The sequence below is a fragment of the Fringilla coelebs genome, assembly GCF_963513975.1.
Source record: "Fringilla coelebs genome assembly, chromosome: 2".
Lineage (NCBI taxonomy): Eukaryota > Metazoa > Chordata > Aves > Passeriformes > Fringillidae > Fringilla > Fringilla coelebs.
Window position 1 is genome coordinate 4,058,667 of NC_140029.1, and position 26,081 is coordinate 4,084,747.

A 26,081-nucleotide genomic window follows, 5' to 3' on the forward strand; every position below is an offset into this window, starting at 1 on the left:
GAAACAGGGTAAATATTTTCAACAAAGGCAAACAAGGAGAATTACCACCTGGAAAAAAAAAAAAAACAAAAAGGACAAAGCAACCCTCATTGTCTCCTTCCCTTGACTTTCAGCTGTCCCATGCATCCCTCTTTTCAATATGTTCTTAAAAAGAAATGTTTCTGTTTCTCTGGAGACCATTTTTACCCCTCAGCCAAGGGGAGGCACCATAAATACTCGTGTTTGAGGCAGGAGTAAATTATAGCCATCCATCTCCTGGACAGAATGTGGCACAGGGCTGGGGGTCACTTTCTTTCCCACGTTACAAGGAGTTCAAAGGACTTGGTTTATAATTTTTTTTCCCCTTTAAATTGTATTTCAAGGGAATAGAAACTCCCATTACCTCTTGCACGTGCCCAAAAGCAGAGGCCAAAATGGCACTGCTGATAATGTAACCAGCAGAAAAGGAAGAAGAAAGTCGTGTTTCCAAGCAGGGCTTGACATATTGTAGATGACAGATGCTGAGTGTGATAAATGAAGCAGCTGGTTACAAGGGCAATATGAAAATGCTTCTTTGATTTTTTTTAAAAAATCAGTTTGTCAAATGTTTCTTTGTTAATCAGGTCCTTGAAACACAAAAACACAAAAGCTGTGCTTAGGTCTAAGCTTTGTACTTAAATTATTAAATTATCTTCATTTGGCCTTAGGAAATACAGGAGATTTAAGGGCTGAATTTGGTCATTCTGGGTTTTGTTTTTTGGGGGTTTTAGATTATATTTCATTATAAAAAGAAAAATCACAAAGGTATGGTGTGAGTTTGTACACTGTATAAGAGCCTCATTAGTCACATCCCCAGGGGGATTTTATGTTCAAGTTTTATTGCTTTTTCTGTTATACATTTTAGAGTTTCTTGTAAGTTGGTAGAAAGGTTTTTAGAATCACTCCTGTTGAGGCCTTGGACTGTATTTTAGTTTTTCTTTAGAGAACAGCTAATTTCTTTGGCCTAAAATTTTTTATGTGGTCTCTTTGACAAAAGGCATTTTTCAGGAGGCTTTATTAGCTCAGAATTTAAAAATCAGGCCAACATGCTCAACAACATCTTCAAAATGAAAATTTTGGCAGAAAAGGAGAAAAGAAAAAGCTACGTAAATTCTTGAGAATTCTCAAAGCTGAGTCTTTTGTTCAGCCAAATAATACTGGCAAAATCACCCAAATCCATTCAAGATAAAAGCACTCTAAGGAACATGGATTTCCTGGTGGTCATGTGGGAATACATTCCCAACTTTTTAATTCTGTGAGGAACTAAAGGAATAGTTTTGACAAATGCAATCTAAAACAAAAGGTTGTGGTGTTGTTGAATCAAAGGTAGAAACTTCCTTTTTCATCATGAAGCAAAGTTGCCACTAATTCCTATTTATCTAGTTGTTTCTAGCCATCTTCTTATTTAATGAATTTCCCCCTAGATGAATTATTCTGTTTTTTGCTAAAAAGAGACTGCTGGAGTGATGGGCAGGATGGTCTTGTGTTGTAGATCCACACTGCTCCTCTTCTGCAAATGACTGCTCTAACCAACCCCTTCTGTAGCTGTAATTAAAAATTTATCACATTACCTAAGACCCTGGAAAAACATCATCCCAAGATTTAATCTTGAGAAGCTCCTGCATTTTTGCTCTCTTTTAACTGATGAAAAATCTATCTGTTCTTTGGAATTTAGTATGAAAAATCCCTCGTTGTTGAAGTGCTACACCTTTGTCCCACAGTGTTTCACTGGGAATTCACAGTGGAAAATGCTGGGAAATTATTTGACTTTTAAACTTTCCTTACCAGTAAGACAAATTGAAGTAATAACAGCATCAGCAGGATGCCAAACTAATGACTGGGTATGAATGTTCTAAAAAGGAAGATGCTGCCACTGTCAAAGCAGCTGCAACTACAACTCCAAACTCGTGATGCCTCAGGTTTGAGCTTTTATGTTTTTCAGACTCTGTGCTGCTTTAGTCTGTGAGTCTGAGCTTCATATTATGGGATGGTGAGCTCTGTGCACAGAGCAGGGAGACAAAACAATTCCTGCTCCAGCTGGGGACCAAGGACAAATGAGCCAAATCTCAGCCAGGAGCACAAACCCCGTGGGCTGGAGAGAGAAAAACAAGCAGGGTGGGACTGCAGGGGCTAAAGCTGGGATGGGACAATGAACTGCAAGGTGCAAATGGAGCAGAGCTGATCCCAGGGAGAGACCCCGTGCCCGGCCGGGCATTTTGGGGCCGTTTTGGTTCATCTTGGGTGCAGCCCTGGCTGGGCTCTGGTGCTGCCCCAGGTGGATCCATGGAGGAGATCCTTTGGATAAATCCCTGCTTTATTCTTTAGCTCTGCCCAGACTCTGCTCTAGGGCAGCCTGCACAAGGCATCACTGGGACTAACCCAGTGGATTCCCAGAATTTCAACCACTTGTACAAAGAAAAGGGTGATAAAAGCAAATTGTTTCTCCAGCCCAATTTATTTTCTTTTCCTTCTTTCCCCTCCAATAAATGGGTTGTTGATAACATTGAGCAACTTCATAGGTCAGCCTGTGCGCATCAGGTTTTGCCCTCTCAATTCTAGGAAAGAAAAATGGGGGACTGTTCAGTCAGGCTCCTTTGTCTGAGTTTCCAGATGCAGCAATTGTCTAAAAAAGTTTGTTCCTTGCATCTTCCTTTAGTATGAAATCCTGCAACTTGAATTACAAGTCTATTTTCAGGAGTAACTATTGAGACTGTACTGCATCACAATCATTTAGGCTGGAAAAGACCTCTAATCAAATCTCTAATCTACTGGTTGTCTTATAAAATACGTAAAAATTAAAATAAATACATATAACAAAAAGATATATCATCTGTATTAATTTGTCTGTATTAAAAAAGAGGAGAAAATTTAAATGGCAAATTCAAGCATCCAAAATTTCAGTAACTGAGACATCCAAGCAGTCTCCAGTGAGACTGTTGTGATCATGTTTGATAATACATTGTTTAATTACACAAACATTGTTTCCCTACAAGATAAATTCTTCTTTAGTAGAGCGACTACACGGTGCTCAGGGTTATGAAGTTGGTGAATGATGCTACTCCTTTTTTTTGCCTTATTTTTGATCATGCCCTGGATTAGAAAATAGTAAATGAAATGAAAATAAGTCCTTTGGCTAGTCCTTGCTGAATGCCACATTGGATACTCTCATTTTACACATTGGATACTCTCATTTTTCTGTGGCAAAATTAACGATATCTTGACTGTTACCTCTCACCTTCTTTGGGAGATTTTGTTTTCCTTCACTTATTTGTAAATGTTCAAGTGGCTTTGCAGAATTTCTGAACACCCCTGAGTGCAACTAAAGTCTTCCTAAAAATATGCCCTGATTGTCTACAGAGTAAATTATTCCTTGGATAATATATGGGGTATGTTTTCTGTCTTTTGAGGCAATTTCATAGATTTAAACTCATGCTTCACAAAGGTTTTCTGAGGATAACTTGGAAGCATCCTAAAGTGTGTGGTTCCTGAAATGCTCCTATATTTCTGCCGTGCCCTTGACTCAGTTGGTCTGCATGAGCAGCATCAACAGAATGCCCAGAACTGGTCTTAAAAAGAACAGCTTGTTAAGGAGCAAATAAATGAATATATATATAAATGCAGCCAAATCTGCAGCACTGAAGAAAGGAAAAGCCTTCTCAGCTCTCTGTCACTTAAATACATTTTTTTAATACTGCTGCTAACAAATAATAATTCTTTGATTTTCCATCCTGAAGATGGCAAAGTTGCTGGCAGCTCCAGTAACTCTTCCAGTTTCTATTGCCAGCTCTGCTAGTTTCTCATAAATCTCACTGGTCTCTTCCACCTCTGTCTCCAGGCTGTTCCTTGCCTCAGATTTTGCCAGAATAAATTCTGGTAATGTCACAAAACACCCCCCCCTCCTGCCTGAGAAGGCCCTTGTTGTGGTGTTTAATTAGGTGGTGTTCTTTGCAGGAATGGAAATTTGAGGCAAAGAGGTGAAAAAAGGGTCACTGGTAATTTATTGTGTGTGCCAGGGCTGAGCGAGCTCGTAACTGCAACTCTGTAAACCTGAATAATGAGTTGTGGAGGAGCATTGGAAGGTTTGGAACTGCAGGTGAAAAAAGAGAGGAATCTGAATCCTTATCTTAATCTTACTGAATCCTCTCAGGAAGTGTAAAACCAGGTCATCTGTCAAGAATTCCCAAGGCATTATTACTGGTAAGGAAAGATATAATTCAAAGGCAGCCTCTGAGACACTTTTCTCTTGCTCCTTTGGGATCACTTAAAACCACAAAGTCCAAACATGTAAACTAAGATATTACTTTGGAGACTTTCACCTTAAAGTTTTCTAAAATATTTGCATGCCAGCTCTCTTGGGCTTGCTGCAGGAAGGCTGATTGGCTCATATGTACCTTTCATATAAAGGCATATCACACAGATTTTGAAATTATCACTGAATTATAGAATGGTTTGGGTTGGAAGGGACCTTAAAGATCATCTCATTCCCACCCCCTGCCATGGCAGGGACACCACCCACTGTCCCAGGCTGCTCCAAGCCCTGTCCAAACTTGGCCTGGGGCACTGCCAGGGTTCCAGGGGCAGCCACAAAATTTCTGGGCAACCTTTTCCAGTGTTTCGCCACCCTCACAGGGAAGATTTTCTGCCTAAGATCTAATCTAACCCTGCCCTCTGGCAGTTTGAAGCCATTCCCTGTGTGCTGTCCCTGCATCCCCTGGAAATTGTCTCTCTCCAGGTTTCCTGGGGCTCCTGCAGGCCCTGCAAGGCCACCCTGAGCTCAGCCCAAAGCTTCTCCTGTGCAGGTGAGCAATGCCAGCTGTGCCAGCCTTTCCTGCCAGCAGAGCTGCTCCAGCCCTCTGCTCATCCTGGAGCCTCCTCTGGGCTCTGCAGCAGCTCCAGCTCCTCCCTGGGCTGGGGCAGCTCTGCAGGTGGGCTCTCACCTGAGCAGGGCACAGGGACAGACTCTTGATAGAGGAGAAATTTTGGGGATCTCCCTTTGTCTGCCTTGCTGCTGATGGCTAATTACTAAATTACTAATTACTGCATGACTAAAGCAGTATTCTTGTTCTCATCAGAGCATCTGAAAACAAAGTCTTGTGGGTGACAAAAAGCTCAGCTCTGGAGGTGAGGGTACTGATGGGTCTTTGAGGGAGATGTTTGCCAGCAGGTTTCACATAACCCTGCAGAGGAGGCAGCCCTGGAGGAGGAAAACTTCTGGAATCTCTGTAACCAGCAGCCCTTGCTGTCCTGGGGAGAACTGCTCCACCTTTCTGTGCCTGCAGAACCCCGTGGCTCTGGGCAATGATTTTGCACAGCTTCCTTCCAGCAGGGGAATAATCTTGTTTTTCAGTTTGGTGGTGAAAGGAAAACAGGAAAACCCAAAATATAGAGCCCAATAAATCTCCACTTGAGTTCAGGAGGAAAAGTGCAGGAGATGGTAATGCTGCCAAAATCCATGGATGGCAAAAGGGGGACTTCAGTCCTTAGTGAATAGCTCTGCTGTTCCGTCAGCAGCAAAACCCACAGGCAGGCCAGGGGCTTGAAAATTTGCTGCATCACGGAAAGGATGAAAATGAGATAGCTCAAATGAGGCCCCATGACTGATACTCTGTTCCTACAGAGGTCTCGAGGAACATTGGCACTGACTTTCACTTCAGCAGGATTCAATTTGTTAAAATAAAAGTTACACTGGCAAGTTTCTTGCAGTCGTAGTACCCAATCCTCATACAAGCTAAAAGGAGAACTAAACTGTTGGATCTCAAAACAACTAATTCCTTTCTGTCTATTTTTAATAAATAAGAGAAAATAAAAATCTTACAGGGTGTTTTATATTGCCTCTTACTGTGCATATCCTGAATTCATGACTAATGCACTTTAATTCAGTCACAGGATATGCTTTAAACAGTTCAGTGCTGCATTATGTGCTGCACTTGAGATGTTCAAGATCTTAATTATTTGTTCTGTTCTGTATCCCTCACCCAAGAGCTAATGACAAATTCTGTCGTGATGGTATTTTTTATGATACACATAGCTGTGACACATGATAATTTCACAGTCATTTCGAGACACCATGTGGTTTCTTTTGACATTTTGTGACAGGCTGTGTTATCAAGCACAATTGTTTGCACAGGAAACAACTGTAGCACGTGGTCCTTGGGACATTATGTTATCTCCTGATAATGATGTCATTAACATGTGTATACTATAATTAATGACTACGAGAGCGATTCATTTGAGTAAGGCTTATGAATCCATTTCATCTAAAAAGGGAAAGAAAACCTATAATCATTTGGGCTCAGATCCTGAAAGCTACTTACTTGCAACCTGCTGAAGCTATGCTGGGTGACCTGTTAATTGAGGCATATTAACCAAGAAGCATTTATTTCTCAGTTATATTACAGAAGCTTGGATTAGAATCATTATCATAATGATTGTTCTAATAGAGATCAGGGAGGGAAACAGGAACCTAGCAGTGCTCCAAACCCCTTTGTCACCCCATCTCCTACCAAGGGGAGCCAGGAAACAATTACAGTTCATCAGTGTGCACGGTGAAATAATGAAGCTGGAGACGTGGAGAGCAAACCTGCTGCAGCTCAGGCTGTCCCCTCGTGCTCCTGCAGCCCCAAGACAAAAAACACTCTCCTCACATCCTTGTCTGCATGGAAAGCAGGCTGTCACAAAGGCAGTTCAGATATGTGAAGCATTTTTATGTATGAATCACAGAATTACAGAGTGGTTTTGTTGGAAAGGACCTTAAAGCTCATCCAGTGCCATGGCAGGGACACCTTCCACTGTCCCAGGCTGCTCCAAGCCCCAGTGTCCAGCCTGGCCTTGGGCACTGCCAGGGATGGGACAGCTTCTCTGGGCACCCTGTGCCACAGCCTCACCAACCTCACAGTAAAAAATTTCTTTCTCAAATCTAACCTATTTTTCTTTCTAACCGATTTTTCCCTATTTTGAAGCCAATCCCCTTGTCCTGTCACTCCAGTTCCTGATGAACTGTCCCTCTCTGGCTTCCTCTGAGGTTTTTGCTGCCATATTTTTGCCAATGTATTTGATGATTCAATGTCTTGATATAAGTCCTGCCAGGGTTTAGGTGTAATGTCACCACAAACTCAATTCTGCTTCTCACTGCTTAGAGCTTCCCAAGAAAAAAAGATATATTCAGACTGCCAAAATTTGCTTTCAAGCCTGATCATCCACTCTTCTCCCTTAAAGCTACACATAGATATTTTCACATAGATATTCTTGTGTTATTTGGATTTTCAGAAGGTTCTATTTGGGCATACAAAACATTTTCATGGAGATGTTTGCATGGAGGAGCAGCCACACAAAAATAGCTGTGGGTGAATGAAATTTCCAGTGAAAACCCTCAGGAAAGCTGCCTACAATGTGTCTACAGAAATTGTGAGACTGGATCCCTGGGAAGATGTTTGAGAATTGTCTTTGTGCAGAAAAGCTACAAGTGGTGAAAATTGGATCATGCTGGATCCTCCAGAAAGATCTTAAAAAGGGCAGGAGGGATCCAGGGAACCATGAGCTGAGCTGCTCCTCCCAAAGCTGAAATTCTGAATGGGGTTCAAAGATGCACAGAGCTCTATTTGGGCTTTTCCAGAAGAGAGGTGGTAGTGGGATATTTTCCTGCAAAACAGAATCATCAAAGTGGTTTTTGTGAGAGATGCTGCTGCATTCTGTTGGCTCCTTCTCTCTTTGATGGTCAGCAGTCCAGAGGACCCAGCACACCCCTCCTGTCCAGGTGTTTCAAAACTATGCAAAGTCAATCTTTGTGACTTTAACTGCCTTTTACATGTAATTGTCATAGAGTGACCATATGGATTGTCAGTATATGCACAAATAATTATTTATGTGCACCATTACCTTTGTTCTGGGCCTTGAAACACTAAAGATGTGTACTTAGCAGCCCTTCTTACATTTAACCTCCAGGATAATCATCACTGGATTTACTTCAGTGTGCACTAGATATTTTTTTAGCTAAATAAGAAAAATAAAGTAAATAAATAAAGTAAATAAAGTAAAATAACAGCGTGTATTTTCATGGTGTAAGCTACAAAATATTTTAAAAGTCAAGAAATGCAAAGTCAGAATTTCAGGAATGGTAAACTAGAGCAATAATTTCAAGAATAGTAAATTGGAGCAATGTTAGCAACAGCCAACATAAGAGATCTTACAAAGAAGTTAACACACAGAAATCATTCTCTCTACTTTAAAGATATGGTTTTTTCTGTATTTGTACATGCATGTTCCATACATGTACTGTTGTATTTTTAAAATACTGTGATTATATTAAAAATAAGCAAAGTATGATCATTCCTCCTAAAGCTCTTGAGTCAGAGCTAAATGTGCTTTTTCTTCCATGCAAAAAAAAAGAACTGGAAAACCTAATCTTGGTCTACAGGAACCTTATATGAACCAATGTCTACAATTCAGATATTATTTATTTTTAAATAATATTATTTTTGCAGTGGTTGGTTATAACATTCTTTATAACAACATGGGAAGGGAAGGGAAGGGAAGGGAAGGGAAGGGAAGGGAAGGGAAGGGAAGGGAAGGGAAGGGAAGGGAAGGGAAGGGAAGGGAAGGGAAGGGAAGGGAAGGGAAGGGAAGGGAAGGGAAGGGAAGGGAAGGGAAGGGAAGGGAAGGGAAGGGAAGGGAAGGGAAGGGAAGGGAAGGGAAGGGAAGGGAAGGGAAGGGAAGGGAAGGGAAGGGAAGGGAAGGGAAGGGAAGGGAAGGGAAGGGAAGGGAAGGGAAGGGAAGGGAAGGGAAGGGAAGGGAAGGGAAGGGAAGGGAAGGGAAGGGAAGGGAAGGGAAGGGAAGGGAAGGGGTTGAATGAGTAAAATTTGATTTAAGGCAAATGGAAAATTTTCTTCTCCAGATCATTATTTCCATAATGACAAATGCATCTGTTTAGGTATCCAATGGTCCTTGGGGGAAAAAAATCCACTTGTTTTATGGGGAGAGACAAAAAAGGGTACAAATGCCCCCAACTCAAACCACTTGGATGGCTGATAACACTTGATATATTCTGACTTTCCCTTTTCTGGGTATGAAAGCAGTTGATGCTCGTGTGAGAGTGCAGCTCCTCAAGGTCACTCACATTTCAGCATCTTTGAAATGCTCCCCTGGGTTAGTTTACATCACTCTGCATGAGACATAGGCTGACACACTGCTAAGCTGAGCTGCTTTGGTATCAGCAAGCTGGGAGTGTGTGAGAGATCCCTTAAAAGCACTCCAACTCCTGTGCATTCTGAGCTAAAATATCCCTGGATGGTTCCAAGTTAAACCCCTGGTGCTTCCAAGCTCCTGCATTTTACAGGTTCAGCTCACTCAAACTCAAGAGCTGAAGCAAAATTTGCTTCAGGCTTAAGTTTTGGGCTTCATCTGTCTTTTCTCTTGTCTCCTGCTCTTGGAAGTAACTATAACTATGCTGCAAAAAGTCAACTCTTGCTCCAGAAACTGTGTCTGTGTGAGAGGTTTAGTTATACAGCTAAGCCATGATGCCATTGGAATAAACTGGAATAATCAGCAAAGGAAGAAATAACCTTGAATTTGGACAAGATCTAAAGAACATCATGGGAAAAGCAGCAGACTGAATGTGTATATTTCTATTTAAAAACACATTTGTATCATGTGAAGGGCTTGCTGGCTGTCAGCAAGGCCATGGTAACTGCCCAGGTCTACAAGCCTACCCCACAGCAAATGAGAGGAAATTCAACCTCTTTAATTGTCTTTAATTACTCTGCCTATGCCCATGCTCATGCTCAGCAGACACTGGGACACCCAGCACAGCCCAGCAGCTGCCAAGCCACTGCTCTCTACATTTGAGCCCCCTCATTCAGAAGAGAGACTGATTTATTCTGCTCCTGGGCCTTGACAGGTGAAATAAGCAGATAAAAGGGGGTAAAAGCAGATCACAGCCAAGGAAAAAGCCATCCTATCAAAGCTAAATAGTGCTTGTGCCAGCCTTCTCCTTCTGGCCAGCTTGTTCTCTCCTTTCTCAGTTTTTGAATACTTCTTTAACCTTTCCTGGGAGGTCTTCCACACTGAAAGGTTTAAGAGCCCAAAGGGAGAGAGTTAACACCTCTGTGCAATGCATTATTTTCATTATATATGCAAATAAAACTCACAAGTCCTCATTCACAGCTGTCTCTCCACTGGGGAGTTCCCTGAAACAGGACTGGGAATGCTACAGGGAATCGGCAAAAACTACTGAGGGCACCCAGGGATTCCTGTGCTCTCCTGTAAAGGTTTTCCTGGCTGTTTAGGTGCATTCCCATTTTCCTTAAAAGCCAGGCACTTCATTTAGCTCTTATTTAAATCTCAGACCTGGGCATTTAGCAAGTGGTAATTGGATTTTCCACAACAATATGCAACCACTTATGGAAAGTCTGTTCTCCCTGATTTCAGCTCGGCAAGTCACCACTTAAAAATCTGATAGCAGGAGATTTGCCTTGCTCAGAGTGTGGGTTTATGGCTGTAAGTGCATGGCAAGGAGCCAGCTCCTTCCTGTGGTAAATGCAACATTTAGGTTGCATTGCAAAGGAAGACAAAAATACAGCAGAGTGCTGCTTTCTTACAGAGCACTTACAGTAATAGGCACTTATTTTGAAAGCCAGTTTTGAGATAAGTCTGCAGAAGTGAGATCCTGCTGCACTATTGTGTGTGTACCTGTGGGCAATTACCCCAGTCAATGGCTAGTAATTAAAAGCTAGGAAAAATAATCATCTAACAGATGCTCCTTCTATTGCTCTGATGATTTGCAGCAAAATGGACTTATGCAATATCTCTGTTTTCTGTCTCTTTCTGATTTTGTGACCACAGGTTTATACCATCTCACTTTCAGAAATGACATTAGATCCTTTGAAACCTTTGCCCTTTGCAAGGAAAGAAATGGAAGCAAGAGAACAGGATTGTTTCTCAGGTATTTATCTATCAATATGGCAAGTCTATTAGTAGAAAAATGTTCCTGTTAGGTCACTGATGACATGATTTTAGAGTTTATTTTCACTAATCTGAGAAAAGTTCAGGATGGGGAAACAGAACAGAGAGAACTTGCAGTGCTGACTGGAAGCCAGGCCATTTACAGTGCTGCTTTCCCTTTCATTCCCAAAGGATTACAACATTTGCTGGAGGACTTTTTGTCTTGAAAGTTTAAAGCAAATTTGAAGACAAGAACAAAACCCCTGAACCTAAATCAAATCTAAGCAGCATATGTTTAATTTCCTAAATAGCCATCCTCTTTCTAAGCATCCTTCAGCACATCACTGATTACATGAAATAAAAATGTGCCCACACTACTTCTATAAATCAGAGCTCTGATGAAAAATGGCTGTAGGAGCATAATATTTAAGATGCTTTTTTTGAGGGGTTGATCTAACTTTGGGGATTAAATTCCACCAAATCACCCACAGAACCCAAGCCATTCAATGATTCTGCATTTCTGTTGTGAGTGGCCACACATTCATGTACATGGACTCAGAAATATTGGTAATTGAGGCCTTTAATTTCCATAGATCAAACACAGCAAGAGATCTTTCACAGCCTAATTGCATTTTTTTGCAAAATGATGGATAGGAAATCTCACCAGGAGTTTCATTTGTAAAAGCAGGGAGTTTAAATGTCATTGCCAATCCCTGCACACACTGGGCTGCTCCCACCATCACCTGAGAACACATCACCTTCTACAAGGGAATTTTAAAGGACAAAACCTCTTTCACAAGTCAAGAATGGTGGTTGGAGCTATAAAATTTATTGTCTGCCTGAAAGATCATTTCTCCTTTTTGAATTTGGTTCATAAAATTACAAAACATTGCTTTCTCAGGGCAGGAATTTGTCCAGGTGGAAGCTAAACACCAAATCATTGATGACAGAGAATCTAAATTTATTGTCACAAAGACATATAACTGCCCTGGACAGCACAGTTCCAACATGATCAAATATTCCAGCTCAGAATTGGAAAAGAAAATAAAAATTGGATGTAAGAATAATTATTCTTTGGCCTAATGGAGACAGTTAAAAAAAAATGGATGGGGTTAGATTAATCATAAGTAATTAGGCCAACAGTAAGAGCTCATTCTTTCATTATCTCCTGGTTTGACAGACCAAATCGATTCATTCCTCAGCCCTGCAGGATTCTAATAAGATTTATCTAAAAATGGAGCCATGCTTCTTTAGTTTTCTATACTGTGAGGACACTCAGAAATCAATTGCTATGGCCATAAGTGGACATTTCCTTTTTTTTTTTTTCTTTCAAGAAAGATAAAAGCAACATATTCAGATTTGTTCAAGCATCTCATACCCTACAAATATTTGAATGTGCAGTGGGGATGGGAGCTGATGCACTGAGCAAATCCCAATGGTCAGGGAAGGTGATGGGGTGAAGGGAATGTTTCCCACCAAGAAAATAGATTGCTGAAAGAAAATCTGAAATCTGCATTTGCAAATCCTTTCTTCTGATTGTACCTGACATGCAAAAGTTTAATTTTTTTTTTTCATTTTTAAAATTTCTTGTTGATGTTGATTATCTCTATGCACTGTTCTCACACTGAGCACCACTGTAGGATTTTCACAGGGGAATGTGAAGAAAATCACCACACAATTTTTGAAAATCTATTTTGAAGATGAAAAGAAAGTACTACAAAAAAAAAAAAAAAGACTTTCTGTTTGAAAACAAAATTGCTTTCCCAAAAATAAAATGCTTAAAGTTGCATTGATGGAAGCAGCTGTAAAAGATCATCTTTGGCTGATAGTGACATGTGATACTATTTTTTTAAAGAAATAAACTCTGATCCAAAGCATAAAATTGCATATAAACTAGATTTTTTACAGTTTTCTTTTGCTGCAGGAAAATTTATACAGAAAAATGCAACTGACTTGGCATCTGTGTCACTTGATACTCAAATGTAGTTTATGTCCTACGTATTTCTTCAGACATTGTGAAATAATTTTTACTAATTTTGTTATAACTCACTTTAGGTTTTGTTTCTTCAAATTAAAATAAGGATAAGCAATATTAATAAATAAATAAACAAAATGAAGTACTATAAAGAATTATGATGCCTTATGACAGCATTCATTAATTTAAAAAAGAGTGAATAACCTTTTGAAATATACGCTTTTTACTGAAAAAGACAGTTGCTAAGTCATTCAAAGTGCAGAAGAAGCTGATATATAAAAAGAAATATAATTTAACACTCTGCCCTCTATTTTGGCTGTTCAGAGAGCATTCTGCAAATCCTAAACTGATATAAAATAATAATGGGGAGTTCTGAGGCTTTGTCTTGCTGGAACAGGGTTACTTTCTAAATGAGGTGTACCTTAAAGCTGGCAAGAGTGAGACAGACAAAAAGAGATGAGGGAGAAGGAGAAGGAGAAGGAGAAGAAGGAGAAGGAGAAGGAGAAGGAGAAGGAGAAGGAGAAGGAGAAGGAGAAGGAGAAGGAGAAGGAGAAGGAGAAGGAGAAGGAGAAGGAGAAGGAGAAGGAGAAGGAGAAGGAGAAGGAGAAGGAGGAGAAGGAGAAAGAAGAAGGAGAAAGGAAAAGGAGAAAGGAAAAGGAAAAGGAAAAGGAAAAGGAAAAGGAAAAGGAAAAGGAAAAGGAAAAGGAAAAGGAAAAGGAAAAGGAAAAGGAAAAGGAAAAGGAAAAGGAAAAGGAAAAGGAAAAGGAAAAGGAAAAGGAAAAGGAAAAGGGACAGTACTATAAAGTTACCTTTTCTGAAGTGGAAATAGTCATGTGTACTGCAGATAGCCACTAAATTAATTTACATCCCGCTATTGCTTCACAGTGCTCTCTTGATTTAAGCTTATTTAATCTTTGTTAGCAAGACATAGACCGAACTTTTGATGACATTGCAAATATAAAAATAAGCTGCAATAGATCCTGCATTCACTTCCTCCCCCATAAGCCAATATTAAACCCATCAAATTCACTGCAAACAACTCCCACCTCACCAATGAAACTGAAGTATTCACAGCAGCATTTGTATTTTAAAATATTACTCAGAAAAATTAGTAGGTTTCATAGCATGAAAATCCAGGTACATGTAGAGATCTAAGCATTAACTAAATGTAAATACTTCAGAAAAGTCAAGACTGTAAACTATATCCATGCTGCATTTGAAACCCATTTGATTCAGATAAACAGTAAACATCAACATTTGGGTGTGGGCATGGTTAGTGGTTAGTCATTACTCCTGTACCACAAGAATTGAAGGAAAAAAGAAATAACTTACAAGAGCACTGTCCTTACACTATTTGTATTAGCGCCAATTTTTTTGTGGCAGACTTTGAGATATAGTACCGCTTTGTAATTTTAAGAAAACATCAGAAATAAATACATTTGAAGAATTTTAGTTCTATAAGAGCGGTGTGTTCTGACAAGAATTTCTGGGCTAAATGTCCAAATGCAATTCCCATGTTCTCCTCAGCACAGCAGGGCCAGGAGCTGCTGGAGCTGAGCAAGGGCCTGGAGCAGCTCCGTGCCCAGGAAAGGCTGAGGGAGCTGGGGCTGCTCAGCCTGGAGAGGAGCCCGGGAGAGAGAGGGGCCTCAGCCCTGCCTGGCCTGGCTGGGCCTGGGGCTGTCCCTGGGTCTGTTCCTGTGTCTGTCCCTGGCTGTCCCTGTGTCTGTCCCTCTGGCTGTCCCTGTGTCTGTCCCTCTGGCTGTCTCTGGCTGTCCCTGTGTCTGTCTCTGGCTGTCCCAGGAGCAGGGAGGTCATTCTGTCCCTGCCCTGGGCCCTGCTCAGGGCACACCTGGAGTGCTGTGCCCAGCTCTGGCCCCTCAGCTTGGGAAGGACCTTGGGACACTGAGCACATCCAGAGGGGACAGCGGGGCTGGAGAGGGGCTGGGAACACAAACCCTGAGAGGAGCCCTGAGGGAGCTGGGGGTGCTCAGCCTGGAGAAAAGGAGACTCAGGGCTGCCCTCATGGCCCTGCACAGCTCCTGAAAGGTGCCTGTGCTCAGCTGGGCTGGGCTCTGTCTGCAGCAGCACTGACACAGCCAGAGCACACAGCCTGAGCTGCACCAAGGGAAATACAGGCTGGAGAGCAGGGAAAAGGTTTTCCAGCAAGGGTGAGAAAGTTCTGGAATGGCTGCCCGGGGAGGTGGTGGAGTGCCCATCCCTGGGTGTGTTTAACAAAGCCTGGATGTGGCACTTGGGGGCCAAGGCTCAGCTGAGGGGTTGGGGCTGGTCTGGACTCGATGGCCTTGAAGGTCTCTTCCAACCTGGTCATTCTGGGAATTCTGGGAATTCTGTCTGTCCCTGGCTGTCCCTGTGTCTGTCCCTGTGTCTGTCCCTGTGTGCAGAGGTCAGAGCAGGCCCAGGCTCTGCTCCAGGCCCAGCCATGGCCCCAGAGCCACGGGCAGGGGCTGAGCCCAGCAATTCCCCTGCACAGGAGACACAACTTCTGCCCTGGGCAGAAGAATTGTGAACAAGACTCAAGGAAAAGGCCTGAAGCTGAGCCAGGGGAGGTTCAGGATGGAGATCAGGGAAAGTTTCTTCCCCCAGAGGGTGCTGGGGAATTGAAGAGGCTCCCCAGGGCAGTGCTCATGGCCCCAAGGTTGCCCGGAAGCTCAAGAAGATTTTGGACAACCATGTGCCTGAGAGTGTTGTCCTTCCCTTGTGATTCTAAACCACCAGTAAGAATAATTTCCAGAATATTTCCTCCCAGCTTAGAACATTTTTGGATTCTCGTTTATTGCCTTCGAGCACAGTAGGGTTTGAAGAATCATGCCAAATGCAATACACTGACATTTGTACTTTCTCAGTGATGGTTGTTATGAATGGATTATCTGACTAGCTGGTATCAGTCCCTGCCCCACCATGATCTCAGCTGAAGGAATAGATCAGATATTGTTTTCAAGTCTTGTTTCAGCAGTGTTCAGAGACAGAGGAGCTGCAGCCCTTGATCTGAAATTACCTCTGTGGCACAGTATTTTCTGAACACAGTTGGCCAAACCTGGACACACAAAGTTCATTGCAATCTGAGAGCCACGTAACACCTCTGAATAAAGGGATAATTTAACAGGACACAAGAAATATTAGTGTTGAGGAAGGAGAACATGCTAAAATATCTGTGGCTTTTATAGTACTAATCTGTTCAAGGAGGGGAGAAAATAAAACAGCAACTTCTGAAACCCATCCCTCATGAAGCTTTTGAAAAACCATGAAGATATGAAGGCATTTGAAAATCTAAATTGTTACTATTTTCTTGAACTGATTATTTTTCAGAAAAGCCTCAACAGTCTGTATCCACTATGAAAATTTCCCCAGAAAGAAAACTTCTGAAAATAAGCCTCACCCATGTTCCCTTTTGAATGCTGCCATTTGGGCATCAAAAAATTGAGAGAGACCGCTATTTTGGAAGGCAATAAATATGACGCTGTTGTTACAGCAGAGTCTGTGTGCACTTTGTGGGAGAAAAATCTGCTTTACCTTTCTGCTGTGCAACCAGCCTTGAAGAACAGAAAAAGGGCTGCTATATTGTTCAAAAAATATTTATTAAAAAAAGAAAAGAAAAAGAAAGAGAGAGAGAGAGGTTCTTACCTCTCCTCTTCTCTTTAAATGGGAGCATTGCAAAGATTTGCATACAAACCCACTTGAGTATTTGTGCTACAGCACATCTGGCAATTATCTTACAAGAGAATTGCCACGGGCTTGGCGTTACCGCGAGGAGCGGGGAGCGTTTGAAGGCACGGAAGAAAAGGGATATTCCAGCCTTCTACCAGCTACCTTGAACATACTTCATGTTTAATTTCCCTCTGTTGCCAGAGGCACTGTGTTGTTATGACAGCTGATCTGCCATGGAATAGCTGTAAAGGAAAATCAACAAAGGATCGCTCCAGCGATTCTCGGCGCAATTTATCGGCGCTCGTGTCTGGCGGCTGCTGCCGCCTGTCGGGGTAATGACACATGATGGGTGATTAAAGTGCAAGTCCCTAAATCAAAGCTGTGCCAGCAGTTTGAAGAGGCAGAAAACAGCATTTAGAGCCCTGTTCCTTTCTGGTTGTGGGAGGACCTCGTTAGGGAAAGAAATGGGCTGTTTTGTTAACAAGAGGGAGCGCCTGCATCCAGGGAGATCTCATCCAAGATTCACTCACAGCGTCTTTTGGACTGTGCATTTCATGAAAATAAACAATTAGAGTCATGAAAAGAAACAACTAGAGTCATAGGATCATGGAACAGTTTGGGTTGGAATGAACCTTAAAGACCATCGAGTTCCATCCACCCTGCTATGGGCAGGAACACAAAATCAAAACATAAAGGGCTTTAAGTTCATCAGCACTGACTTGGAGTTGGACAGTTTATTCACAACCTCATGTTTAACACAGCTTTTACCTTTGATTACCAAGAAATTGCTGGCAAAAGAGGAGAGAGAGCAGCCTGTTATGAGGGCAAGGGCAAAGGAGGGAAAGAGCAGCTCACCAGCTCAGGAGAAGGACTGACTGGGGCATGAGAGTAGCTGCAATTCCTGCAAAGGAAATTATTTTTGGTTTTCTTTGCCTTTGCCCCACTCTTTCATTCTCAGGATGTATGCAAGCCATCTAGCCAGAGATTTTTACCAATCTTGGCTCAATTTGTCCATTTCATGAAAGTGTACCCTACTTGAGATAACTGCAAAATAAGGATGAAGAATCAAATAAATGAAAAAGCCATTTAAAAAAAAAAAAGATGGCAGAATGTCAGAAGAAGAAAAGAGTAAATCAGGGCACACAAAGAGAGAAGGGAGCTTTTGTCTTGTTTCGTTTTCCACAGAAAATAGTATTTACAATATTACAGACTGTGAGAAAAATGGAGCAAAGAAAGATTAAGAAATATCAAAATAACTGGGCTCAGGTGAATTTGACATAGCATTATTGCTGTCCTTCTTATAAGTGTTTTTGGAGGTATTAGAGACAGTGATTTTAAGCTTTCTTTACCACATATCATGGATAATCTATCTTTGCAAATGTGGAAGAGGCAATGCCACCCTTACTGACACCTTGTGGGACACATGCATTTTAATGAGAAATTGGCTTTTTATACACAAACAAAAGTAGCAGTCGGGCTGATCTCAACATTCCTGTGCTCTCAGCAAGGAATTATTTTCCCAAAGACTAAAATGAGCATTCAGAAGCACCCTGGTGAGCAGAGCACAGTGAGTTCTCCATCACAGCTTGCTGGCTTTGCTGCTGGTGTCACAGCAAAGCAAACTCATTTCCCTGGTCACATGGAAATTGTCCCTTTATCCTTCCTGGATAAAGCTTCACAGGCAGAGCTTTCCATCCATCTCAATAAACAAATGCTGCAGTGCTTCAGCCATATGGTGGAACAACTGTTAGCTTGCAGAGAAAAGAGTCCCACGCCATCCAGTCTCCATCCATAAGCATCTTCTGGGTTTATTTGTGCTTGTTTTGGTTATATTTTATTTCTTTTGCAGTAGAGTGTGTGGTTGAGGTCTCTTTGCTCCATGAGTTGTCTGAAGATGGTGAGGAACAAATCTGGCCTGGAAGAGGTCATGGTCAACATGGGCAAGCAGCAGTGTAAGAGAAGCAAGGGCAGCAGAAACACGACACGGTGCAGGAACAGCCTCCCTGTTTCACCAGTTTTACCAGGCTCCCTTTCCCCACCAGCCTCTTCTCCTGTTATTCCATCAGCTCTTGTCATAGGCAACAATTTTTGAAGTTGGTTTTTCTTTTTAGAAAAAGTCTAAGTGGTAAAACTTGGCATTAAAAGAATTAGCTGGGATTAGCATGTTCCTGCTGGAAGGAGCTGTGGATCTGACTGACAGCTTTAGGTTTATGTATTAAACACATATAATGCCAATAGCTAAGCATATTTGAGGGGAAAGTGAATGAAGCAATTCTGTTTTCTTGGCAGACAGGATTTGTTGGAAATGTTTTGATGATCAGATTAAAACTTGTGAGGCTCCACACTGTCATAAAAAGAAGTGATAGATTTAAGAAAGGGCAGGGCTAATGTGGCTGCCTCCAACAGATTATTTACACAGGAACATGCATGCCTTAATGCAAGCTTGCTTTTCAGGAGGTAATTTTTTCAGGATACCATTCTATCACATTATATACAGCCCCTAAAGTGGAATTAGGAAGTGTGACATTTATTCAGATGAAGGCAGGCAGTCTGTTTTAAGCAGTCATCTCTTCCCCTGGGACTCCCAGGCAACCTTTAAATAATTTTAGTTCTTCCCTTCATGTTAAAGGCTCATTATCCTTTATAGAAATTCTTCAGAAGTCTTCTCATCCCAAGCACCAGGAGTCATTTCTCAAGACAGCACTAGATTCCTTGTTCCAGATCTCTCATAACTTTCTAATATTGTATGTCTTAGTGAATATGGAATTTGGGAACTACTAATCCTTGAATCACAAGAAGAGAAAAATTCACTGGTCATGATTTTTATGTCCATTCCTTGAAAAGAAAGGCAGCAGGATAATAGCTGTTAAATGAAAATTTTCTGCCCCGTGGTTCCTGATTCAGCATTGATGCTGGCAGCTTGCTCTTTTCACATTTCTCATGGCATTCCTGAAGCCTCTTTCTTTTCTTTTTTATTTTTTTTCTTTTCTTTTCCTCTTTCTTTGCACTCCCTTCTCATGCAATCTTCTTTTAACTAAGGATTTGGATCAGCTTCTCTGACACGAAGGTGTCACTCAACAAATGCTGAGGCACTAAATAAATGTATATTTGGAATTATTACAATTTCCCCCTTAGCACTAAGAGTCTTGTTAAGCAAGCCAAGCTGGTTTATTGTTTGACATGCATTTTCACTAAATAAAAATCTATCCATTTTAGAGGTAGCAAGTAATGGAAATAGATGAAATCAATTTTCATCCTGCCCAAACCTGAATTACTGAAACAAAAAAACTCCTACTCTCTTTTGGCAATAAAGGTCAACATCTTTTTTGTTTAGATACAGGTGACAATGGAAATTCTAGAGGAGTAAAGCATCAGCTCATTTAAGAGATTTTTTAAGAAGATCTGTGAAAGGTAAAACTTTATGCAGCAGGGTTACTAACAGAGTAGGTAAAAACTTTATCAGACATGGAGGAAAAGAATCTCCTGTGCATGAGTGGGTTTATTTCCAAGTAATGCCATCAGTGGTTAGCACCTGCATGCCTGAGGTATCTGTGGCACAGAGAACAAGAAGTGAAAGAATTAAGTGTAGAGGGACTGCTGCCATGTTTTTCTTTCTGAGGGCCAGTTAATTTCATGATCAGTGACCAAATCCATATAAGCCACTCTTCTTTTTCTAGCAGGTTTGAGCTACTGCTCTTGGATAAGCCATAAATAGACTTGAGGAAGGTAGGAAGGCAATTTGTCACAAGGAGGCCACAAAAATATGCATCGGTGATAAGCCTTGTTTATGTTTTGGAAGCTGTTCCTTACTTACCAACTCTGTCACCCAGAAACAACTGAACAACTGCATGGGCCAGGTCTCACCCTCCACATCTGCCTAAAGAAGGCATTCAGGGTGACCTTGTGGGGAAGGATCAACTAATCAAAAATACCATGAGTTTCATGAAGGAAGACCAGTGTTTTTATCTAGAGGAGGACTAAACTTGAGGACCAAGATCTAGGAACAGGATCCTGAATAACCACATAGAAAACAGAAATGGTGAATGACGAGAGAGATGAAAGGCAAATCCAATCCCTTTGGAATCAGTCCACCTGACCAGGTGCAAATATTATGAGGCACAACCACACCACCAGAACAGGGGATCCAGCCATAATGCAGCCCATTTCCCCAGAGCATCTCAACCTTAATGAGCGTTTGATGGAAGCTCAAGCTTTGCCCCTTCCACACACAGCCCAGCACCCTCCAGTGCTCTGGAGTGGACTGATGTCAGTGTGGGTGTGTGAGGGGCACAGGCTGCTCCCTGCTATCTCAGAGCCAGAGGGGTTTTCATTAGATTCAAACAGCAGCTGGCTCCCCAGGGAAGCTCCTGCTCTTATTTGATAAGGGATGCTCTTTTATCACACATGAAACTGCATGCAGTGATCAGACAGGCAGCGTGCATGGCTGCCAAGCAGAGGGAAGCTGGCTTTGGTAGAATATTACAGCAGTGCCTTGCTCCTGCAAGGGAAGATTGGCCCAAAAATGGCCAGTTCTGCAAACCACAGAAGCTGGAACTTCTACCAGCCCACAGAAAAAATGTCCAATGAATATATTTCCTGGAGGGATCATCATGTTGTTTTTTAGAAGATGAAGTCACTATGGTAAATTAGAACGGAGGGGACATCTGAGATATTGGTGCTTGCAAATATCTGACACTCTTAAAATAACTTAGTTACTAATTCTCAACAACAACCACACCCCTCAACCTAAACATTAATGGTCTAAAGCGCACCCTCCAATAGAGAATAAATTCTATTTTCTTCCTTTCTGGAAAAAAAAATCTTTTTACTTTCAAGGGCAAAACTTTTTCAAGGTAATTGGCATCCCAGAACTTCAAAGCATTCTGTAAATCTTCAAAAACCCTACAAACATGAAAGTACATAGTGTGGTAGCCTCCTTCAATACTGGTCTGACAGCTCATCCAGGAACATCTGGCATGCTGATGTATCAATAGTCTCTCTTTTTCTCTAGTGAGAGAAATTATATTATCTCTACACTTTTTCCCCCTATTATATTTCCTCTGTTTTCATAACTGTGTTGATGTTTCAAGGAATTATAGCTAACATGCACTTGAAAACTGGACTGCTTTTGTCTCTTGTGCCTGGAAAGTACAGCAATTAGAGCTCGTGCAATTAGATGGATTTTTCAAAAATTACCTGGCAAAATAACTACTATGGCTGTATCTATAAAATCTTAGAGTATGTTGTCATATCTTGTGGTACCTACCTGTAGTAATTGTACCTATAGTTGAGAATTGATTAAATATCTTTTTAATCCACATGTCCTTCAGCTTCTGAGATTTATGACATTTGCTGTGGGGATTTCTCCTTTGTTTTTTGTTTTTCTTTTTTGTATCCTTAACAACTTTCTTATTTCCCTTCATGACTCAGGGATAGCTTTCAGACCTGCTACAAATTTGCTTTTCTTCCTCTACCAAACAAAGGTCTTCATTGACCATCCTAACTTCCAGGTGCTACCACACACAGCTGAAAGCCAAAATTAAATCAAAAAGCAGCAAACCCAACCTCTCCCCTCCCAACCCCATTCCCTTCCCTCCAAACTACGGATGCAGTAAAGCCTTTTTTCACTCAATGGCAATATCTGGATCACAGAGAAGTGTTGCAGTTCTTACTTTTAACAGTGAGGTACATGGACTTGCTGACGTCTGCTCCCACATCATTGCTGACCTTGCAGAGGTAGTATCCACTGTCTTCTTCCAGCACATGTTTGATCAGCAAGGAGCCGTTTGTGAGCAGCTGGATGCGACCGTTCAGCGCGATCGGCTGGAACTGGGGAACCCCGGCACCTGCGGCAAGAAACCCGCGGAGAAAGGTTAAAAAGCATCTCATGGTTTTATTTTTAACAAGGCACAAGACAGAGCTTCCTGTTCTTAGAGGCTCAGTGCAATGAAAATGGCTTTTGATATCATCGTAATGAAGAGGATGGTTGGTTATAGTCTTAGGCTGGGGGTGTGTATTATATTTCCATCTGTTAGAGAAAACAGAAACACAGCAGAAGCTCCAATGCTCTAAGAGATGACCCTCACGTTTTTTCAGTATGAACACTCTCATAATTCATGCAAATATTTGCTCTCATTGTGCCAGAGTGTCCCAAGTTTTCCTGAAGGAGAAACAGGAGCTGCCAGTGTTGGTGAGTGTGGGACAGCTCAGAGTTGAAGGTCTGTGGAAATTCTCCCTGCAGGTTCAGAGACCCCTCCTCACAACAGCTGGAGCCTTCCTCCCTGTGCCTTCACAATCCAGACTCCCCTCCAGCTTTCTCTTTCCACTTTCATAGATAGAGCTGCTTTTTAAAAAAGGACAAAAGTCCTCTGAAGGGAAAAATAATCCCCTGTTTTAGGGTGGGGGTGTGTGTTCTGTCACCATCTGTCAGAGCTGGGGCAGTTCTCTGCTGTTCCCTGGGCAGTTTTTCCTTTCTCTCTCCCACAGCCCATCCTCCCTGCAGGAGATCTCTGCTGTCCATGGCCAGTGAGTGTCCCTGCAGGGCTGATCAAATTCCATCATCCCATGGGGAGATGCTGTGCCCAGGGCAGGAGCCAAGCATTCCTACCTGGATACAATCTGCCCTGGAACAGCACAGCAGCCTTTGCCCCCTGCATTCCCAGAGGAGCAGCTTTCTCCTGCCCTGCATTCCCAGAGGGAGAGCAGGCCCATCTCCAGCAGCCCTGGAGCTGCAGAGGAAAACTCCCCCCTTGTGCAGGATCCTGCTGCAGCAGAGCCACAGCTGGCACTGCAGGAGGGCTGAGCCCCCCTGGGATGGGGCTGTGCCCCCACCCTGACACACAGGGGACAGCGACTGCTCTGACTCTGGCAGAGGTTTTTCCTTTTGTACTATTACGTTTGTATTTCCTTTTAATTTTCCTAATAAAGAACTGCTTTTCCTACTCCCATATCTTTGCCTGGGAGCCCCTTAATTTCAAGATTATAATAATTTGGAGGGAGAGGTTTTACATTCAAGGAAGGCTCCTGCCTTCCTTAGCAGTCACCTGTCTTTTCAAACCAAGACAGTCACCCAAACTGAATTCATTGCATGAAAAGAAGGAATGTAACAGCAGCAATAATTTGCCCATGTTACAGGGGCAAAAGGAGCACCAAGCAGAAGAGGAAGGGGGAGAGAGGAAATGAAGATTTTCAGCCCTTTCATGGGTGAAAAGGCACATTTGTTGTACATTTAGAGGCTGATGAATTATTGACAATTACAGCTGAACAGTCATGGCAGTATGCATCCCTAATGCAAACAGCAAATGAATTTCTTATGACTGAGAGGGATGTCTGCTGTAGTAAACATGGCACACTCAGGGGACCTCGAGGCCCTTGTTTATGAAACCCTGGATAACATGGATAACCACATCAGTGACTGTTCCTCATGTTTCCTGCTACAGCTAATGGACTGGTGACACAGAAAATCTCTGTTCTGCTGTGTTTGCAGCCAGGTTGTATTTAGAAAATGCACTGTTAAAAAAACCTCCAAAAAATCCACAAAACCCCTAAATGAAACAAATAAAGCAACAAAAAGCTCAGATCTCTGATCAGACATTTTTGGCAGGTTGTAAAAATGGAAGGTCCATAAAAACTGGAAGCCAAAGATTTTTGTATCGAGTTTTAAGAAAGAATGTACTTTTCCTTGGAAATAAGATACTGGGTGATTTAGGGAACAGGAAACAGGATCCTGCTGTACTGTCACCACAACTTCAGGTTCATCCAACATTAAAGACTCCCCAAATATATATTAAGACACATTTCTTGTAAAAAAAAGGGACTTACAACCAACTTTGGCAGCAGGACATGGGATTTTTCAGGGAAGTCAAAATATGCTCTTCTTCAATGGAATACTCTTACACCACTTTCCGTACACAAAGTTAATATCTGTCAGCATTAATCACTATAAACAGTTGGCTGAATCAACCCAGAAGGAAATACAGTAAATAAATATTATGGGGAATTATTTAGTGTAACATGGCAAGCTAGAATAAATACAACATCTAGAATATTAAAACAAAAAACAAAAAAACAAAACTCAGACATGCATATCAAAACCACTTCTAGTCCTAGAAGAATTTCCTTTGGGAACGTATGGCTACACTGAAGGCCTGGTGACCAATACTATGAACTTAAAAATGTTAAAATGATAATGTTTTCAGAAAAATTCAGTTGCCACTGTTGATTTTTCACCTATTTTAGTCCCATGCGTGTCCCACTTCTCTTTTTTTTATTTAACAAGAAATTTTTCCTGTCATTTAGCTGGAATGCACATTTATGCTTTAGTAACTGTAGATGCCTGCCATTGATTGCCCACTCACTTCATGGGTTTCTTCACATGAAAAATTGTGGGAAAAACTTAGTGTTCACAGAAAGGAAAGGGCTGATACTCCTGAGGACAGCTGCTGGAAAAACTGGAAAATATTTTGTGGAGCAGTTTGCAATGTTTTCTTAATCTGCACACACATTTTTAGTGCTATTGCAGCCAAAGTCCTTCCTGAGCAGGAGAGAATCTTATCCCATACATCTGCTTGGATGAGTGTGAAAGGGGATTTATCCAACTTCTCCATGATTCTACCATTCCAAGGTGGGTTATTTATCTCCTCACAATTAATTGCAACTCATCTAGCTTGGCTTGTGCTCCTTCAGCACACAAACAGAATAAACCAGAATTACTTCTTTGTGGCCTTTATTGAGGACTAAAATCTCACATACCACTGGGATTAATGGAATTTGGAACTCTGCACCCTTCTTGGAACAAAACCTAATTTATCAATAAGAGCACAAATAGTCTTTAACATGAACTTTTCTCTCACCCTTTTTTCTTCAAATGCAGTTTGAATATTTACAATTAGATCCTAAGAAAACCAAAAATTACATGGAGCATTACATAAAGATTTCTTCTCAACAGCACCTCGTTTTGTTTTTTAAGGAGTTAAATCATTTAGATTGGGTACAGAGTTTGCAGAAAATTTTTTTTGCTAACACCTACCAGAAGACAGCTGGCCAGAAGATGCAATCTATCAAGCAGCACATTTTAACTCAAAAGCAGTCAATTTCCTATGGTTACTGAGGGTCAAGTGGGGCCACTTTTAATGCTCTGTTACATGAGAAGAAAATGTTAAAGCATTATGTAAAGCTCAAACTGAATTACTGCTTATGCTAATGCTACCTGACCCTCCTTCTTTGCTGAAAAGATGTGATTGGCCACGTTCTCACACATTTTGAAGGGGAGGAAAAAAAAGCAGCCAATGCTGCTGGTGAACCTTGTTGGTTGTTTCAATTAAAGCTGTGTCTGTTCTCTCCCAGCCATCCCTTTCATCCCTTGCCTGCTGAGCTGACACAGGCTCACAGGCACAGCCAGGATATCTCCAGGGGACAACAAAATTCCATCCAGCTCAGCCTTGTGTGGGACAGTGACCAGCACTTTGTGCTAGGGTGTTGGAACCCT

The 26,081-nt window shown here is 41.7% G+C and overlaps 1 protein-coding gene across 1 annotated transcript in view; it reads right to left on the bottom strand.

Moving 5' to 3' along the window:
* DSCAM (DS cell adhesion molecule) overlaps nucleotides 1–26,081 on the bottom strand; it is a gene marked incomplete at both ends in the record, with an annotated part of 453,784 nt that overhangs the window by 123,934 nt on the left and 303,769 nt on the right. The window contains one exon of the mRNA XM_084226422.1: nucleotides 22,267–22,440. Coding sequence (XP_084082548.1) covers nucleotides 22,267–22,440 — 174 coding nt within the window. The remainder of the gene's footprint in view (nucleotides 1–22,266; nucleotides 22,441–26,081) is intronic.